The sequence below is a fragment of the Dendropsophus ebraccatus genome, chromosome 1, assembly GCF_027789765.1.
Source record: "Dendropsophus ebraccatus isolate aDenEbr1 chromosome 1, aDenEbr1.pat, whole genome shotgun sequence".
NCBI lineage: Eukaryota > Metazoa > Chordata > Amphibia > Anura > Hylidae > Dendropsophus > Dendropsophus ebraccatus.
In genome coordinates this window covers 215,324,143-215,337,079 of record NC_091454.1, presented here as the reverse complement: position 1 = coordinate 215,337,079, position 12,937 = coordinate 215,324,143, and the positions used below count along the sequence as shown (strand labels likewise).

General features: G+C 46.5%; 1 protein-coding gene across 1 annotated transcript in view; it reads left to right on the top strand.

Moving 5' to 3' along the window:
• The window catches only part of LOC138769582 (venom factor-like), a 63,587-nt gene extending 50,995 nt beyond the window's left edge, over positions 1-12,592 (top strand). The window contains exons 32-41 of the mRNA XM_069948154.1: positions 186-279; positions 783-828; positions 3,135-3,222; positions 3,411-3,500; positions 6,263-6,368; positions 6,678-6,767; positions 9,647-9,730; positions 10,606-10,689; positions 12,140-12,278; positions 12,362-12,592. Coding sequence (XP_069804255.1) covers positions 186-279; positions 783-828; positions 3,135-3,222; positions 3,411-3,500; positions 6,263-6,368; positions 6,678-6,767; positions 9,647-9,730; positions 10,606-10,689; positions 12,140-12,278; positions 12,362-12,503 — 963 coding nt within the window. The 3' untranslated portion in view covers positions 12,504-12,592. The remainder of the gene's footprint in view (positions 1-185; positions 280-782; positions 829-3,134; positions 3,223-3,410; positions 3,501-6,262; positions 6,369-6,677; positions 6,768-9,646; positions 9,731-10,605; positions 10,690-12,139; positions 12,279-12,361) is intronic.
• The last annotated feature ends 345 nt before the right edge of the window (positions 12,593-12,937 follow it).

Below are 12,937 nucleotides of genomic sequence, written 5' to 3'. Positions count from 1 at the left end.
CTTGTGCCTGGTGTTACAGCTCAAGTGGATGTGGCCAAGCTGCAATCCATACGTAACCCGCAGACAGGCATGAGGCTGTTTAGAAGAAAGCAACTTTGTATTGCTAATTCTGGACAACTCCTTTAAAGACCAAAGCGATCATCCCTTTAATTGCCCATGGATGTTGATGACTATCCCTTGTCTAGGTGATGGCTGTTTACTATGAGATAACGACAGAGAAGGAAGCAGAATGCAAGAACTTTGATCTGAGGGTCACACTGACTACTGATGAGGTCCCTGGTAAGTGCAAACATTACTACTCAGAACTGTATCATCTTATGGCCCAATATTAAGCAGCAAGTGAGCGCTGTCAGGTCATTACTCCCTTGCTCCTTGTTCCCCACTCCCTGTCTGTGCTATTACACGCACAGACATTAAGCGGGAGAGAACAGATGGGGGGTGGGGCCTTTGGCCATGGGGAGGAGCGGGATCCTCATATTGTCCAGGTTGTCCATAAAAGATTGCAGCGCTAGCCGTATCTTCTACTAGGAAATGAAGGCCAACAATACCGTGTTTCTTACCTTTAATAAAAGAGCAGACAAGAGTTTTACACACGAGCCTCCACTAAACTACAATAATGATGATCGAATGTTTTTTTCAAAACTTCGACTCAGCTGACAATATACGGAAGCAATTATAGTTTATGGTGATGTATTCTGTGAGTGTATATATGCCTCTATAATATAGCGCATGTTTTTGTCACATGATTATAATGTGCGTATATGCTTTTTATCTTCAAACAGCTAAACGTGACGCTTTGGAGACAGTTACCATGAACATTTGCTACAGGTTTGTCCTTAGCATTCAGCTCTATGGTTCTTTGTCCTTTCTTTATATCTTAGTCACTTGTTTTAGTCATATTAACATAGTTCAGCATTGATGATTGATGTGAAATGAGACAATAACTATTGTTCAACATGCAAAAACGGTATATCCGAGCCCAGACCAGACGCCAAAACGAACTTCTGACTGGACCACAAAATTGATTAATTCCCTAAACCAGACCCTAAAATATATTAGGACCCCCAAAATATGCCCAAAGGGCCAAACCAGAGCAAAGGAAAAGGTCAATACAGATCCCTGACCAGACCTTTTATTTACTTACCACCCCTTGCTCCTAGGTCATCTTCACCATTGAGCATCAACATCCTACTGCTGGTCCTCAAAGGGGTACTCCGACACTGATTTTTTTTTAAAAAAAAACAATCAATCATAAACATAGTTTTTACATTTACCATCCCTCCGGAGTCTGTCTCCGTTTGAATTTCCCGCTGTTTGCAGGTCCCTGTCTTCACTTCCTGGTTTTGGCTTTCCCATGATGCACTTTGTCTCCTGTGATGTCTAACTGACTCTGTAAAACTGTTAGATGGCTTACATCCTGTTCAGCCAATCAGAGCTGAGCAACCTGAGTCATTTGACAAAGGAGGCTGGCTTAACAGGGCTTAGGCCCTCCTCCCTCTTGATGATGTCATTGTCACAAAATGGCTGCCACAGAGCAGTCTGGGGTCAACAGTCACTAGGTAAGAATGAGTTTACTCATTGAGGGGGGAAAATAGGGAAGGGGGGCAGATAGGTGATTGAAGCATATTACAGTTATATAACTTTGTAATGTGTTTCAATTACTGGGAAAAAGCTTTTCGCTGGAGTACCCCTTTAGGGTCTGTTCACACGTGCAGACTCGCTGCGTATTTATCGCTGCTAGTTTCTCGCACATAAATCCACAGTGATACTGATTGCTATAAAGTCAATGTATGTGTATTCTCGCTGCGTGTTTGGTGCGATTTTTACATGCAAGTTTTGATTTTCACATGATTTTCAAACGCAGCTACTTTCGTGCGAGTTTGATGCGAGTTCTGTGCGAGTTTTACACAGCGAGTCTGTGCGTGTGAACCGACCCTTAGGGTACAAACCCACTTGCCGGATCTGCAGCGAGTCCCCTCGCTGCGTTTTTGCAGCGAGACTCGCTGCAGATCCCGGCTCTATACTTTCAATAGCAGAGAAACTCGCAGCAGGGATGTACATCCCTGCTGCGATTTTGTCTGCAGCCCGCCCGATTAACCCCCCAGCCGCCGGAGATTATACATTACCGGGTCCCCGCTCCTGCTTGCTTCGGGGCAGGAGCGGGGACCCGGTAATGTATAGCCAGGCCGCACCCCTGCTGCCCCGATCGCCCCCTAAGCAGCACTGATCGCCCCCCACAGCCCCCGGCCGCACTATATTCCCCAGCCTTGGCCGCACTATATCCCCCAGCCCCGGCCGCACGATATCCCCCAGCCCCCGGCCACACGATCCCCCGCAGCCTCCGGCTGCACGATCCCCCGCGGCCCCAAGCCGCACGATCCCCCGCAGCCCCTGGCCGCACGATCGCACGCCCCACACAACCCCCCCACCCCCCCCGGCATGATCGGAGCTGCAGGGGAGCGATCTGTGCTGCGGGGGGGGGAGGGGGGCGATTGTGCAGCCGGGGGCTGCGGGGGATGGGTGCGGCTGGGGGCTGCGGGGGATCGTGCGGCCGGGGGCTGCGGGGGATCGTGCGGCCGGGGGCTGCGGGGGATCGTGCGGCCGGGGGCTGCGGGGGATCGTGCGGCCGGGGGCTGCGGGGGATCGTGCGGCCGGGGCTGGGGGATATTGTGCGGCCGGGGCTAGGGGATATCGTGCGGCCGGGGGCTGCTGAGGGGACGATCGGGGCAGCAGGGGGGTGGCCAGGCTATACATTGCCGGGTCCCCGCTCCTGCCCTGAAGCAAGCGGGGACCCGGTAATGTATAATCTCCGGCGGCCGGGGGGTTAATGGGGCGGGCTGCAGACAAAATTGCAGCAGGGATGTACATCCCTGCTGCGAGTTTCTCTGCTATTGAAAGTATAGAGCCGGGATCTGCAGCGCTGCAGATCCGGCAAGTGGGTTTGTACCCTAAAATTGACATCCCAAACCTCAAACTCAAATTTAAACTAGACTCCATCTTTGATTTTATTGCTGGGGCCAAGACTTGACAAGTCACTACAGATACTATATGCTAGGCATAGACCTTAGTGTGAATATCAAACTGGCTTCATAACAGAAAACCCATAGACTAACAAATGTTTGGGATGTCCTCAGGCACCTCAAAGATGTAGATGCCACCATGTCTCTCATTGATGTTTCCATGATGACTGGATTTGCTCCGGATACAGATAGCTTGAATAAAGTAAGTAAAGAAGATCAATGAAACTTGATATACTGTTGACTGTGTACAGTAGATATTCTTCCACGTTTTGTTTTTCTGTGCATATATGAACATTTTATACCTAAACAAAGGAAAGTATAGCATTTCTTGAACAAGTTACTGGCTTGTTATATTGTCCTAACCAGAAACGTATTATTTTTTTCTTCCAGCTTATAAATGGAGTGGAAAAGTATATCTCTCTTTATGAGAGTAACAAAGGGGCCTTCGATAGAGGATCTCTAATCATCTACCTGGACCGGGTGAGAAGTCAAGCATATGTGTAGCTCCCAAACATCCTGGACAAGTGCCCCGATACCTTCCGCCATAGCAGGGCAAAATATGCTCACTCGCTCCAGAGTCCTACCTCCCGAGTCCGCAGATTTGAACCGAATCTACGAATCTGCAAATAGATTCGCTCATCTCTAACTAGTATACTGTATAGTTAATGGTCCATTTCTAACACCAGACAAATAAGTTCAAAAATAAAAAACGACAAGAAAACAATCATGGAGGACTTGCAGGTCAAAAACAGTTCAGGCATAGTTACATAGTTACATAGTTACATAGTTACATAGTTGATACGGTTGAAAAAAGACACATGTCCATCAAGTTCAACCAAGGAGGGGATGGATACAGGGAAGGGGGAGGGGTGATAGGTTCTATACATATGCATTTATATTATTTTGGTCTAAGAACTTGTCTAGCCCTGTTTTGAAGCCCTCTACTGTTTTTGCTGTGACCAGATCCTGTGGTGACTGTTCCACAGATTCACAGTTCTCATGGTAAAGAAGGCTTATCGCCCCCGGAGATTGAACCTTTTTCTCTCCGGGCGGAGGCAGCGCCCCCTTGTCTCTCCGGGCGGAGGCAGTGCCCCCTTGTCTCTCCAGGCAGAGGCAGTGCCCCCTTGTCTCTCCAGGCGGAGGCAGCGCCCCCTTGTCTCTCCAGGTGGAGGCAGTGCCCTCTTGTCTCTCCAGGCGGAGGCAGTGCCCCCTTGTCCTTTGAGGGGGTTTTACCTGGAACATCTTTTCCCCATATTTCTTGTAGGGGCCATTTATATATTTAAATAAGTTAATCAGATCTCCCCTTAAACGTCTCTTCTCCAGACTAAACAAATGTAATTCTTTTAATCTCTCCTCATAACTAAGATGCTCCATTCCCCTTATTAGTTTAGTTGCCCGTCTTTGTACCCTCTCCAGCTCTAGAACGTCCTTTTTATGAATCAGGTTCCAAAACTGGACATCATACTCCAGATGGGGCCACACCAAAGCTTTATAAAGCGGTAATATTATATCCCTGTCCCGAGAGTCCATGCCTGTTATATACATGACAATATCCTGCTGGCCTTAGAAGCAGCTGACTGACATTGTGTGCTATTCTGTAGTCTATCACTACAAGTACACCCAGATCCTTCTCCATCAGTGACTCTCCCAGAGTAACTCCCCCTAGGACATATGATGCTGCAGGTTATTAGTACCCAGGTGCATAACTTTACATTTATCCACATTGAACCTTATTTGCCAAGTGGACGCCTCAAACACTCAGTGTGTCTAAGTCATCCTGTAACATCTGCACATCCTCCATAGACTGTACTGTACTACAAAGCTTGGTGTCATCTGCAAAGATAGAAACATTGCTGTTAATTCCATTCTCAATATCATTAATAAACAAGTTAAAGAGAAGGGGTCCCAGTACTGACCCTTGGGGTACACCACTTATTACCGGGGACCATTCGGAGTAGGAATCATTGACCACCACTCTCTGGGTACGATTATTAAGCCAGTTTTCAATCCAGTTACACATTAAACTTTCCAAACCGATAGACTTTAACTTACCCATCAGACGTCCATGAGGAACTGTGTCAAAGGCTTTAGCAAAATCCAGGTACACGATATCCACAGCTGCGCCCCCATCCAGGCTTCTACTTACCTCTTCATAGAAACATATTAGGTTGGTTTGACAGCTTCTGTCCTTAGTAAAACCATGCTGGTTATCACTTATAATACTATTAGCCACTACATATTCCTGGATGTAGTCCCTTATAAGCCCCTCAAATAGTTTCCCCACAATGGACCTTAAGCTTACGGGTCTATAGTTACCTGGGGAAGTTCGAGAGCCCTTTTTGAAGATCGGCATTACATTTGCCTTACGCCAGTCCCTCGGCACAATACCAGTCAGCAAAGAATCACGGAATATTTCATACAAGGGTAGTGAAATTACAGAACTGAGTTCCCTAAGAACTCTGGGGTGCAATCCATCAGGCCCTGGAGCTTTGGTTACATTGAGTTTGTTTAATTTATCTTGGACCATATCTATAGTAAACCAGTTCAGTACATTACATGTGTTAGTAGCACTGGCCCCACCCACCTCAGTACTGGCCCCACCCACCACAGCTCCATCCTCTTTTGTATATACAGAACTGAAGAACCCATTAAGTAACTCAGCTTTCTCCTGATCCCCAGTTATTAATTCCCCGTCGCCATTATTTAGGGGTCCTACATGCTCTGTCCTTGTTTTTGTTTTGTTTTTTGCATTAATATATTTGAAGAATTTTTGGGGGTTTCTTTTGCTATCTATAGCTACCTGCCTTTCATTGTGAACTTTTGCTGCTTTTATTACATTTTTACAGGTTTTGTTGACTTCTTTGTAATGTTTAAAGGCTACAGCTGACCCCTCTGATTTATATTTTTTGAATGCATAAATGTGTGATTCATGGGGAAAGAAATACCTACCTACCTACAGAAATAAGACCTACCTACAAAAATAAACTCTAGCCCAATTTTCAGGTAAAAAAAACACTATAAGACCCTGTCCTATTTTCGTAGAAACGCAGTAAGGTACCTGCAGGCCCTTTAATAAACCCCACAGGCCCTTACGTCAATTCAAAAAGGCTGAAAAAATGGATAGAGAAGGAAGAAATCTACACCAAAAACCTTGATAAATTCCCCCATTTATTATATTTATTTATTATTATATTATTATATATTATTATATTATATATATATTTTTTTTTTTATTTCCGCAGGTCTCTCACAAAGAGGAAGAGTGTCTGAAGTTCAAGCTTAACAAATACTTAAATGTTGGACTAATCCAACCTGGATCTGTCTCAATCTATGACTATTATGCACCAGGTAACCCTATGGGAGTCCTTATATACATGAACAGCAGATATAGCTTACATTGTAGCTGTGTAGACTGGGACAGAGTCAGCAGAGTCATCTCAATATGAGCACATTATTACTCTATTGAATTTCTGAAGGCCTAGATAAGGCAGGATAGTAATATTATACATACAGCTCTGTATGTAGGCCTCCTTTGTCTCTAAGGAGACTGTAGCATCTACTGGCACACACAGTAATACCACACACAGACTGAGGACAGGGGAACCTCTTCAATGATGACAAAGAACAAACAACCAATAATTCTCTTCTTTACTACAGAAAATCGCTGCCAGAAGTTCTACCACAATGAAGAAAACAACAAATTGATGGGTCGCCTTTGTTATGACAGTGTGTGTCGGTGTGCTGAAGGTAAAGTATACTTGCTAGCATTCCCAAAAAGAGGAGAGATCTCCCAGACTCAAAGAATAGTGAAAAAAATATCATATATGCTCATCTCTTCCTGTTCCTGCCCTCCTCTTCACTTCTGAGCACCGCTGAAGACATTGTGCCTGGGAGTGAAGAGACGAGTGCGGGAAAAGAGAGAGGTGAGTATTTGCATGTCTGGTCTGGGGGCTACAAAATACACTCCATTAATGTGTAAAACACTGGGACAGGCAGTAATAATTAGGGAGGGTCTAGAGGGTGTATTTTAGGGGATCTGATCCGGGGTCTGTATTTCTTTATGTGGTCTGTTGTAGATTTTGTATTTGTCTAGGGCAGTGCTTCCCAACCTTTTCCACCTCGGGGCACACCTTGGAAAAAAAAATTTCCTCGGGGCACCCCTACTAAATGATGTTCTACAAAATAAGAAAACCGTCATACAGTGACTCACAGGTGACGTCTTCTTTGATCTGAGGCGTCACTTTCCCTTTTCCTCTCCATCCGCCATGATGATTTCTTCCAGCTACTTTTCATCTCTTCAGAACCTGCAAGACAAACAATTTAGGCTCCGCACATTTCTAGCAGCTTCCTTCCCTTTCTCCCCCCTGTCGGCTCCCAAAGTAACTGCGCTGTTTGGTGTTATGTGCAGTAAAGCGACTAGGAATGTGGGATGCCCCCTGTATGTAGGATCCTCTGCTGTGCCCCCTGTATGTAGGATCCTCTGCTGTGCCCCCTGTATGTAGGATCCCCTGCTGTGATGAACTAATAATGCCCCCAGAGGTGCCCCCATTAACTAATAATGCCCCCAGAGGTGCCCCCTATGAACTAATAATGCCCCCAGAGGTGCCCCCTATGAACTAATAATGCCCCCAGAGGTGCCTCCATTAACTAATAATGCCCCCAGAGGTGCCCCCATGAACTAATAATGCCCCCAGAGGTGCCTCCATTAACTAATAATGCCCCCAGAGGTGCCCCCATGAACTAATAATGCCCCCAGAGGTGCCCCCATGAACTAATAATGCCCCCAGAGGTGCCCCCTATGAACTAATAATGCCCCCAGAGGTGCCCCCTATGAACTAATAATGCCCCCAGAGGTGCCTCCATTAACTAATAATGCCCCCAGAGGTGCCCCCATGAGCTAATAATGCCCCCAGAGGTGCCCCCATATACTAATAATGCCCCCGAGGTGCCCCCATATACTAATAATGCCCCCAGAGGTGCCCCCATATACTTATAATGCCCCCAGAGGTGCCCCCATGAGCTAATAATGCCCCCAGAGGTTCCCCCATGAACTAATAATGCCCCAGAGGTGCCCCCATATACTAATATTGCCCCCAGAGGTGCCCCCATATACTAATAATGCCCCAGAGGTGCCCCCATGAGCTAATAATGCCCCCAGAGGTGCCCCCATATACTAATAATGCCCCCAGAGGTGCCCCCATATATAAATAATGCCCCCGAGGTGCCCCCCATGAGCTAATAATGCCCCCGAGGTGCCCCCATATACTAATAATGCCCCCAGAGGTGCCCCAATATACTAATAATGCCCCCAGAGGTGCCCCAATATACTAATAATGCCCCCGAGGTGCCCCCATATACTAATAATGCCCCCGAGGTGCCCCCATATACTAATAATGCCCCCAGAGGTGCCCCCATATACTAATAATGCCCCCAGAGGTGCCCCCATATACTAATAATGCCCCCGAGGTGCCCCCATATACTAATAATGCCCCCAGAGGTGCCCCCATATACTAATAATGCCCCCAGAGGTGCCCCCATATACTAATAATGCCCCCAGAGGTGCCCCCATGAGCTAATAATGCCCCCAGAGGTGCCCCCTATGAACTAATAATGCCCCCAGAGGTGCCCCCTATGAACTAATAATGCCCCCAGAGGTGCCCCCTATGAACTAATAATGCCCCCTGCTCTGCCCCTAAAAAAACCAAACATCCTACTCACCTAATCCGCGCTGTGGCTGCAGGCAGCAGCTCCTCCTCCTCTTCGGGCTGTATCTTGCGAGCCGCGGGGTCGGGACGTCCGGCAGACGTGATGACGTCACATCATCACGCCTGCCGGAGAGGTCACGTCCCGGCGTCCCATAGGCTGCTGGTATGAAGTGCCGGCGGCCTATGGGAGTGAATATAGGAGCAGGACGCTGACACTTCCTGCTCCTATATTCTGCTTACTTTAATGTTGCGCCCGCTCACAGTGCGGGCGGAACATGAAAGTGATCCGTGCACCCCGAGAAGCTGTGCGGCCACAGCTTCTCGGGATGCTTAAAGAGACAGCACACATTTCCCGCCGGGATCCCGCGGCACCCCTGGCGGGTTCTTCCGGCACACCAGTGTGCCGCGGCACCCCGGTTGGGAAACGCTGGTCTAGGGGATCTGAATATCTTTATGGGATTTGTTGTAGATTTTGTATTTGTCTAGACAGTCTAATCTGGGGTCTGTACAGTATATCTTTATGGGGTCTATTGTAGAATGTGTATTCGTTTAGGGGGTCTAATCCAGGGTCTGTATTTTATCATGGGGTCTGTCCTAGAGTGTGTATTCATCTAGGACAGGGATGGGGAACCTTCGGCCCTCCAGCTGTCGCAAAACTACAATTCCCATCATGCCTGGACAGCCAAAGCTTTAGCTTTGGCTGTCCAGGCATGATGGGAATTGTAGTTTTGCGACAGCTGGAGGACCGAAGGTTTCCCATCCCTGATCTAGGGGTCTAAACTAAGGATCCATATTAATTTGAATTCATTTTGGGGTGTGACGAATGGGGCACAGTATGAGGTATTAGATCAGATTAATAGCCCAGTTGTGTACAGTCTTTTTTATTTTTTTGCTAATCTACTAGTTTGTATTCATTTTCAGGAAACTGCTTGATGAATCAGGACCCAGACGAAACGGTTGCATTGGATCGAATGAGGAAAGCGTGTGATGCTGGAATGGAGTACGGTGAGTGAGCTGTAACTATTATCAGCTACATTATCATGAACGTTGCAGTCCTCCGATGTCCACAGCAGTGACCACAGCGATTGGGGTCTTTACCCCGGACCTCCCACACTCCTGGGCTGGTATAGTGATAGGGGGCTGTGATTATGGGGCCTATTCCGATTCGGCCGATTATCGCTCCATGGAATAGAGAGAACGATCAGCCGATAATCGTGTCATTGGCTGATCGTTCATTTAGGTTCAGACCTAAAATCAATAGCAGGCACGGCGGGCGACCGACAATTTCAGCAGCACCATACATTACCTTCCAGGCGCAGGTCTTCTTCTCCCGTTCCCGCGCCGCAGCAGCCTGTCTGAACTGACAGACCGCTCAGCCAATCACTGGCCAGGACTGCCGCGGCCAGTGATTGGCTGAGCGGTCTGTCAGTTCAAACAGACCACCCTGAAGCTGCTGCGGCACGGGAACGGAAGAAGGAGAAGACCTGCGCCTGGACAGGTAATGCATGAAACAAGGGCGGCAAGGACATCGGTAACGATGTCCCTGCAGCCCTCGCTAAACGATAATCGGGCCGTGGAATAGGCCCCATAAACGAGCGCCGATCTAGCAGATCGGTGCTCGTTTACATTGTTGATCGGGCCCTGCTCGGCCCGTGGAATAGGACCCTATGAATGACGGTGGTAGCAGTACAACCAGATATATAGTTCTCTGTGGTTATACTAAGGGCCCAGTGGAAACAACTATGGTTACTAGAGCCCTATGTTATATAATAAGTGTATATACAGCTAAAATGGTTCAGTGGTTGTGGTGGGGGATGTTGTGTTCTTTTTACACTTCTTATTGATTTCAGCCACTAATCTTTCTCTGACCGTCCCTACAGTGTACAAGGTGTCCCTCCTTGACATGCAATATGAAAAGGACTATGACAGATATGAAATGCTTATAACGGCGGTCTTCAAGAGAGGTAACGTTAAATATGATGTATATTGACTGAACTATGATGTTTCTGTCAGTGTATCTACACTGTACCAACATGATATGCAGTGCTTTATACACACCTGAATATTGTGAGTGTTAGGAGTCCTTGTGATGGAAAAGCAAAGAAGGTTTTCTATGGGGATTTGCTGCTATTCTGGACAGTTCCTGACATGGACAAAGGTGGCAGCAGAGAGCACTGTGTCAGACTGGAAAGAATACACCACTTCCTGCAGGACATACAGCAGCTGATAAGTACTGGAAGGCTGGAGATTTTTTTTTTTTTTTATAAAAGTAAACCACACATCTATATAACTTTCTGACACCAGTCGATTTAAAAGCATTCTTTTCTTCGGAGTACTCCTTAAAGGCAGCTGAATCCACTAATTTCAGTTGGATAAGCTGACAATCATATATATATATATATAGTAGTAGGGCCTTGGATTACCAGCATAATTCGTTCTAAGACCGGGAGAGAAGCAGGGCTGCTCTCAGAGGTCTGTGTGGTCACATGACTATAATGGGAAAGGGATGTGTGTTCAGCATGGACCAATCAGGAAGTGAGAATCACAGAGCTGTGCAGGAGGACAGTGATAGAATTATAGCAGCAGTGTGAATAGCAGTAATGGAGAGGATGGGGAACACAAGGGCTGACAGAGACTGCAGGGAGCATGAAGGAATGAGCAGGGCAGATGTGGGCACATACATGCAGCGCTCTCTGTCCGGGGGAGAGAGGGGTTACAGCTATGAAGAGATTACCTCCACCATCCTGTCCCCTGATGTAAGCCTCAGCCTGAAGTGGATCTGCTATGATTTGGAAGGTGAGGGAGACTTCCTGGGTCAGAGTACAGGGCTGTAGACCCCGCTATGCAGACCATGCCCCTCCCCCGCTCCCCCTCCCACCCAGTACAGGGAGCTCTTACACCAAAGCAATGCTCTTAAACCAAGTTACAATTTTGAAAAACTGTGAGCTCTTCTTGCAAAATGCTCATAAACCAAGTAACTCTTAAGTCAAGGTACCACTGTACTGTGTATATATATATATATATATATATATATATATATATACGAAGAGTTCTGCAGCCCGTCCTTCGGTGAAAAAACTTCAAGTATTTATTTCAAATAAGCAAAATTCACATGCAACGTTTCCGTCTCATCACGAGACCTTTCTCAAGGTTGCATGTGAATTTTGCTTATTTGAAATAAACACTTGAAGTTTTTTCACCGAAGGACGGGCTGCAGAACTCTTCGTATATATATATAGTGGAGAGACGTGGATTCTGTCTCTGACTGCAGGCACCCCACAAAATTCATCATACTGAGTGCACTCCATTGTGGAATTGTGTATATATATATATATATATATATATATATATATATATATATATATAGGCCCCCTGACTCTCCTGATATTAATAGTCTCATCCCACACACTCTAGGATTGGATGAAACTGTCCAAGGCAACAAACGGACCTTTATCAGCCACATTAAGTGTCGAGATTATTTGAAGTTTAAGAAGGGCGAAGATTACATCGTGTTCGGAACCTTCAAGAGCGTCTGGAATACTCAGGCACTGAAGTAAGTGAATAACCTTGAAGAATAGGAACGGACTCACCTCTGCTACATGGCTCATGAATGACGACTACTTTCTGTTTCCGCAGCTATACCTATGTCATGGGGAGCGACACTTGGATCGAATGGTGGCCGAATGACAGACAGTGTCAGGAACCCCAATATAAAGATCTCTGTGATGAATTCGCTTCGGTTTCGGAAGAGCTCGAAATTGTTGGGTGTCAAAGTTGAGGAGAACAAGAAAACAAAACGAATATCATGTTCATCCGCAGTCTGGTTTATATGCCATGTTCTACACAAATAAATTAATATGTATTCTATGTGGTCTGGGTGTTTATTTTGTTATAGGCAGCCATTATTATCAGAGATGAAACAAGGTGAGTGCGGACCTGCTCACAAGAGCTTACAATCTATGAGGAAACGGGAGGAGCAGACAAGAGGGTGTACAGGCCTTCGACACCTAGGCAGTGGGCTTAAAGTGTCACTGTCGTATGTTGTTTTTCTTTTTTTTTGCAGAAATCTATAGTCCAGGCGATTTAAAAAAAAACTTTGTTATTGGGTTTATTAGGTAAATCTGCCATTATCTGTATCCCAAAAGCCTTTCCCCAGCCCCCCCTCCTCTCTCTCATCCACTGCTCATTATCAGGAAATCTCGACTCTTTTAC